The sequence below is a fragment of the Borostomias antarcticus genome, assembly GCF_949987555.1.
Source record: "Borostomias antarcticus genome assembly, chromosome: 9".
Classification (NCBI taxonomy): Eukaryota; Metazoa; Chordata; class Actinopteri; order Stomiiformes; family Stomiidae; genus Borostomias; species Borostomias antarcticus.
Window position 1 is genome coordinate 2,732,296 of NC_140242.1, and position 7,500 is coordinate 2,739,795.

The 7,500-nt window shown below is 52.5% G+C and overlaps 1 protein-coding gene across 1 annotated transcript in view; it reads left to right on the forward strand.

The window, feature by feature from the left end:
* The window catches only part of dop1b (DOP1 leucine zipper like protein B), a 39,731-nt gene that overhangs the window by 13,666 nt on the left and 18,565 nt on the right, over positions 1 to 7,500 (forward strand). The window contains 9 exon segments of the mRNA XM_084443594.1: positions 13 to 133; positions 409 to 528; positions 1,630 to 1,738; positions 2,438 to 2,662; positions 3,349 to 3,689; positions 4,417 to 4,856; positions 5,269 to 5,537; positions 5,955 to 6,107; positions 6,290 to 6,390. Of these exon segments, the coding sequence (XP_084299720.1) occupies positions 13 to 133; positions 409 to 528; positions 1,630 to 1,738; positions 2,438 to 2,662; positions 3,349 to 3,689; positions 4,417 to 4,856; positions 5,269 to 5,537; positions 5,955 to 6,107; positions 6,290 to 6,390 (1,879 nt within the window).

Consider the following 7,500-nt stretch of genomic DNA (forward strand, 5'->3'; position numbering starts at 1 on the left):
GCCCCCCCCCAGGCCCCCCTGTGCTGAGCAGCGTTCTGCTGGAGGTGGTCCGCGCGTTCTACAGCTACTGTAGGGAGGTTCTGGGGGAGGAGACTCCCGCTAGCCCCGCCCTCACTGGCAACCAGCTCGCCAGGTAGGAGGAGCAGAGCATTCTAGGGGTGTGGAACGATTGGCTGACAAAATTCTGTGATTGATTGATTGACTAATTGATTGATTGTTTTTTTTGTTTTTTCAAGGAGCATGATTGTCTTGTCGTGTGGCCTGGTTGTTTCAGTGATATACTGTTTTTATGAAACACTGTTGTGACACAGTGATGTCAGTCTGAGTGAGTGTCTGTCTGTGTGTGTGTGTGTGTGTGTGTGTGTGTGTCTGTGTGTGTGTGTGTGTGTGTGTGTGTGTGTTTGGCAGTAGGATCAAGGAGAACAAGAACGCGTCAGAGATCATTAAGACAGCCAACATGCTGGTGAGCTCCATGAATAGCGAGTACCTGTGGGACTACATGACCCGACGCTTCTGCACCAGCCTCAGGTGAGAACACACACACACCACACACACACCACACACACCACACACACACCACACACACACACCACACACACCACACACACCACACACACACACCACACACACCACACACACACCACACACACACACCACACACACACCACACACACACCACACACACACCACACACACACCACACACACCACACACACACCACACACACACCACACACACACCACACACACCACACACACCACACACACACCACACACGCCACACACACTGGTACACACACCACACACACCACACACCACACACCACACACACACACCACACACACACCACACACACACACCACACACACACCACACACACAACACACACCACACACACACCACACACACACCACACACCACACACACACACCACACACACACCACACACACCGGTACACACACCACACACACCACACACACCGTACACACACCACACACACACCACACACACACCACACACACACCACACACACCGGTACACACACCACACACACACCGGTACACACACCGGTACACACACCAGTACACACACCACACACACACCAGTACACACACCGGTACACACACCGGTACACACACCGGTACACACACCGGTACACACACCACCACATAGTCACTATGTCATAGTGTTTCTACAAGGATGGAAACACAGTACAGTAATATATGAAGGTATTTTTGGTGCAAAAGTGCTGAACACCTGTAACAGTGGAATTGTAGTCGTAGAAAAATAGTCACACATGCGTATCAGTAAATTCAAAGTCACAGAGAAAATGTGCACACTTGTAGGATTTATTTACTCTCTCATACAAACACAACAACAAATCAGCAGCTAAGGGTACACAAATGACTTTTGCACCAACTGTCTGAGGGGCGGGGCACTGGTCAGAGATTGGCCAATCAACGGAGCCCTTGTACACATGTCATTTAGCGCCTCCTGGTCTGGGGCCTTTCTCATTCGGTGTTGTTGCGCCGGTCTAGAGCGGAAGCCTGAGCACTTTTGCACCAAAAATACCTTCATAGTAATACAGCATCTCTTTAATAAGCCTGACCCCCCCCTCCGTCTCCATAGCGACCCAGACGACCCCCCCTCCCCGCCCCAGCAGGACAGGAGCCACCCCGCCCCCTCTGTCACCGAGATGTCCAACCTGATCATATTCCTGCTGGATGTCATCGCTCTGGTACACACACACACACAACCACACATACACACACACACACACATACACATACACAACCACACATACAGTACACACACACGCATACACACGCACACACATACATTACATTACAGTTATTAGGCTGACACTTTTATCCAAAGCGACAATAATTGCATTTAATGTAGGAAAAGTCAATGTTCTACTACTCACCAGAACTCACAAGTGCATCTCCTTTCTAAAACGTGACTAAGAGCATAACCTAGTGCTGAATGCGAAGTGCAAGAATAGCAATCTAAAAATACAATTCTACAAACAAACCTATGAACCTACAAACCTATGTTATACCTGTGTGTGTGTGCGTGTGTGTGCCTGTGTGTGTGTGTGTGTGTGTGCCTGTGTGTGTGTGTGTGTGTGTGTGCGTGCGTGTGCCTGTGTGTGCCTGTGCGTGTGCCTGTGTGTGTGCCTGTGTGTGTGTGTGTGTGTGCGTGTGTGTGCCTGTGTGTGTGTGTGTGTGCCTGTGTGTGTGTGTGTGTGTGCGTGCGTGTGCCTGTGTGTGTGTGCATGTGCGTGTGCCTGTGTGTGTGCCTGTGTGTGTGTGTGTGTGTGCGTGTGTGTGCCTGTGTGTGCCTGTGCGTGCGTGTGCCTGTGTGTGTGTGTGTGTGTGTGTGTGTGTGTGTATGTGTGTGCGCCTGTGTGTGTGTGTGTGTGTGATCTGTCCAGGAGCTCCAGGCTGATATCCAGTCTCAGCTCCTGCCAGAGATGCTGGGCTCCATGCTGCGAGCACTGCAGAGTCACATGACCTCGCGGGGCGCGGCCGAGCTCACCCAGGGCCTGCGCGCCTGCTTCAAGGTGCTGGGACGCATCCAGATGCCCGTGGCCTACATGGACATGGAGGCGGAGTCTCGGACACAGGAAGCAGAGTCGAAGATCCAGGAAGAGGCGGAGGTAATAAGCGCGTGTGTGAAAATGGTGATTTAGGAAAACATGGATTCTGGCAGGTGTACGACCGTACGCGCACTTTGACCTTTTGATCAGGGAGGGCAGTCCCCGCGACCCCAGTCTCTAGAATACTGTTTTGGACAGTTTGTGCATCTGGCCACCAGGGGGGGCAGTGCCCCCCCTTGCCCCCAGCCAATCTGCGCGCCTGTTTACGACCACTTGGTAGTCAGATCATAGTCTACAGTCCTGATAGCTGATTGGCTAGTCTGGAGTCAAGCGCCACAAAACATGGGCAGAGGGGCGGAGCATTAGCCTACCTTTCAAATCCAGCTGCATTTGAACATTATTTCATCTGGAGCGTCTAGTCCGGACTAAATAAAAAAATAATTTAGGTAATACACTTTGCCGTTTGTGTAATAAAAACCCCTGTGAAGAGAGAGTTAACGTGGAAGAAAGTTCTAGTCAATCGCACCTTGTGTGCCAGATATGCTTGACCGCTCGCCAGAGTGCAGGACTCGTTAGCAGTACTTTAAAAGGTTAAATCTGCGGTCAGTGACCAATCAAAGGCCAAATCAGCCTCTCTGCACAGCCCACTGCCTGCGCGGGCCAATCAGCATCCGGTTGAAAATCCATCTGGGATCAGCGAGCTTCTGGGTACTCAAGATGGATCGTAACGTCTTCCCACAATGCAGGAGGGCGAGAAACAGGAAGAGAAGGACCGCGAGGCTGCCGAGGTCTCCAACGGCAACGGTAGCCATGACCACCACCCTGAGGCCAACGAGGAGGCGGAGCTGATCGGCGCCGGCGAAGCCGGGCGGGAGGCGGAGCCGGCGTTCCCGCCCCTGCGGTCCGAGGACAGCGGGTTGGGCGTCAGCGCCTCTCCGTCGGAGCAGCACCTCCTCGCGGGGGCGGGGCAGGAGGCGGCGGCGGGGGGGGGCTTGTACAGGGAGGGGGAGTGCGTCTGGAGGAAGGGGGGCAGCGTGGGCTCCATGACCCAGTGTCTGCTGGACATCCTGGCCTACATCACCACCAGGTTAGAGATCTGATCTCCTGGGGCTCACATTCACATAATCATTATCATAATAATAATAATTATTATTATTATTACAGGGTATTTTATTAGACACACCCTAACCCTACACACACACACACACACACACACACACATCTGTGGTCGCCGGTGGAATTTAACCTCTGCATTTCTCCCATCCAAGCTGGGCTATTTACCGCCTTCAACATGCAGCTCCTGGAGAGATGACACGCACACACACAAACACACACACACACACACACACACACACACACACACACACACACACACACACACAGGTACAATGCAGCACCTTAGACTGGGTCTGTTGACATGCATGACTGAAACAACATCCCTCATAGCCTCTCTCTCTCTCCCTCTCTCGCTCTCCCTCTCTCTCTCCCTCTCTCCCTCTCTCCCTCTCTCCCTCTCTCCCTCTCCCTCTCTCTCTCCCTCTCTCCCTCTCTCCCTCTCTCCCTCTCTCCCTCTCTCCCTCTCTCCCTCTCTCCCTCTCCCTCTCTCCCTCCCTCTCTTTCTCCCCCTCTCTCTCTGCCCCTCCCTCTCCCTCCCTCTTTCTCTCTCCCTCCCTCCCTCCCTCTCTCTTTTTCTCTCTCCTTCCCTCCCTCTCTCTCCCTTCCTCTCCCTCTTTCTCTCACCTTCCCTCCCTCTCTCCCTCTCTCTCTCCCCCTCTCTCTCACTCCCTCCCCCTCTCTCTCCACCCCCCCCCCAGGTACCTGCTGGTCCAGGTGGAGGAGGTGGACGGGGGTCAGGAGGAGGTGGCCGCGCCCCCCGACCCCCCGGCCCCGTCCCCGGGGAGGAAGTACTCGTTTGGCGGCCGTGACGGAGGTCAGATCTCCATGCCTCAGATCAAAGACAGACTGGCGGGGCTCTTCACCCCCGCCAAGCACAGACCCGCCCCCTCCTCGGCCGACGCCCCCCCCGCCTGCGACCCGGCGGCGGACAGGAGGCGGGGCAAGGCGGTGGCGGCGCTGGGGGGCAGGCCGGACTGGGGGTCGGGCTACATGCCGCGAGGCAGGGCGGAGGTCACGGAGGCGTGCCGCCAGGCGTTCACGGCCAGTTGTCACCTGCTGCTGGAGGCCACCACCTTCCCCGTTTACCTGACGGAGCAGGAGAGCCAGGAGCTCTACAACGACATGTTCAACAGCACAGGTGAGACCACACACACACACACACACACACACACACACACACACACACACGTTACACCTCTACCTCTTCTGTGGCCACGCTTCCACCCGTCTGCCGATTCAGTTCGTCTGCAGTACCATTCAACAAGTCTGAACTTCCTCTCTGCAGCAGTTTAGACACTTAGAGAATTAAGAGAAGAAAATCGAACGCGGTTGTGGCTCAGGAGCTGGAGCGGGTTCGAATCCCGGCTCCTCCTGACGACATGTCGAAGTGTTCTTGAGCAAGGAACCCAAAATTGCTCCCAGTGAGCAGGCTGGCACCTTGCATGTCAGCTGGTCTGTGGATGTGTGTGTGAATTTGTGAATGAGAGGCAGTTGTAAAGCGTTTTGGATAATAAGTCCATTTACCATTTCTTGTCTGTGTTTCTGTTCAGGCAGTGAGGCGGGCAGGCTGCCGGTCTGGCTGAGGTCCTTGATGACGCTGTGCTGCCTGTCCAGGGACCACCACGTCCAGCACACGGCCGTCTCCTCCCTGCTGGAGCTGGTCAACCACTCCCAGTCCCTGGCCCTGGTCATCCAGGACAAGACGCGGCGCTACCAGGCGGCCGAGGCCAACCCGCTCAGCGGGCGTCTGCAGATGGTCACAGTCCCGCCCATCTTTCCCGCTGTGCTCGGGGTCATGGAGGAGACGGACTTCTACCAGGTCAGAACTGAGATGTGGTTAGGGTTAGAGTTAAGTTCTACCAAGGTCAGAACTGAGATGTGGTTAGGGTTAGGGTTAGGGTTAGGGTTAGGGTTAGGGTTAGGGTTAAGTTCTAGCAGGTCAGGACTGTGGTTAGGGTTAGGGTTAGGGTTAAGTTCTAGCAGGTCAGAACTGAGATGTGGTTAGGGTTAGGGTTAGGGTTAAGTTCTAGCAGGTCAGGACTGTGGTTAGGGTTGGGTCGACTTCTACCAAGTCAGGACTGTGGAGATGCGGAGATCCTTGAAATAGCAATACTGCATTTCTGCATCCTGTCTTTAACTTACCTCTTCTTGTGTGTCTGTGTGTGTGTATATATGTGTGTGTATCGTATGTGTGTGTGTGTGTGTGTGTGTGTGTGTGTGTGCGCGGTCTCCGCAGCGCGTGGCCCAGATGCTGTGGAGTCAGCTGGACACAGAGAGGAGGGAGCAGCACATCTCCTGCGTGGAGCTCTTCTATCGACTCCACTGCCTGGCGCCGTCCGCTAATGTCTGTGAGGACATCATCTGCCAGGCCCTGCTGAACAGGGACAAGGTAGAGAACACACACACACAACCCAGGGACAAGGTAGAGAACACACACACACAACCCGGGAAAAGGCAGAATAGGTTTTCTTATAGAAGTCGCTGAACAAGAGTACTGTGTGAGCAGATCCCACTGCAAGTTAAATTATGTTTATTTACATGTGTAACGTTGTGTATGCTGTTTCCCATCAGGCCGTGCGCCTGGAGGCTCTCCACAGGTTCTCGATTCTGTGGCACGTGACCCGTGAGATCCAGAACAACAGAACCATGTCGCTCAACCGCTCCTTCGACCGGTCAGTAGTCACTAGTCCTGCAGTCAGTAGTCCTGTAGTCACTAGTCCTGTAGTCAGTAGTCCTGTAGTCAATAGTCCTGTAGTCACTAGTCCTGTAGTCACTAGTCCTGTAGTCAATAGTCCTGTAGTCAATAGTCTTGTAGTCAATAGTCCTGTAGTCACTAGTCCTGTAGTCACTAGTCCTGTAGTCAATAGTCCTGTAGTCAATAGTCTTGTAGGTAGTAGTCCTGTAGTCAGTAGTCTTGTAGTTAGTAGTCCTGTAGTCGGTAGTCTTGTAGTCAGTAGTCCTGTAGTCAATAGTCATAGAGTCAATAGTCTTGTAGTCAATAGTCGGTAGTTCAGTAGTCTTGTAGTCAGTAGTCTTGTAGTCAGTAGTCAGCAGTCTTGTAGTCGGTAGTCTTGTAGTCAGTAGTCCTGTAGTCAATAGTCATAGAGTCAATAGTCTTGTAGTCAGTAGTCCTGTAGTCAGTAGTCAGCAGTCTTGTAGTCAGTCGTCTTGTAGTCAATAGTCTTATAGTCAGTAGTCTTGTAGACAGCAGTCTTGTAGTCTTGTAGTACTGTAGTCAGTAGTGTTGTAGTCAGTAGTCTTGTAGACAGCAGTCTTGTAGTCTTGTAGTACTGTAGTCAGTAGTGTTGTAGTCAGTAGTCTTGTAGACAGCAGTCTTGTAGTCTTGTAGTACTGTAGTCAGTAGTCTTGTTGTCAGTAGTCTTGTAGACATCAGTCTTGTAGTCAGTAGTCTTGTAGTACTGTAGTCAGTAGTCTTGTAGTCAGTAGTCTTGTTGTCAGTAGTCCTGTAGTCACTGGTCCTGTAGTCAGTAGTCTTGTAGTCAGTAGTCCTGTAGTCAGTAGTCTTGTAGTCAGTAGTCCTGTAGTCAGTAGTCCTAAACTCAGTAGTCCTGTAGTCAGTAGTCCTAAACTCAGTAGTCCTGTAGTCAGCAGTCGTGTAGTCAGTAGTTCAGTAGTCTTGTAGTCAGTAGTCCTGTAGTCGGTAGTCCTTTAGTCAATAGTCAGTAGTCCTGTAGTCAATAGTCCTGTAGTAGTCCTGTAGTCAATAGTCCTGTAGTAGTCCTGTAGTCAATAGTCTTGTAGTCAGTAGTCGACTCCTCTGT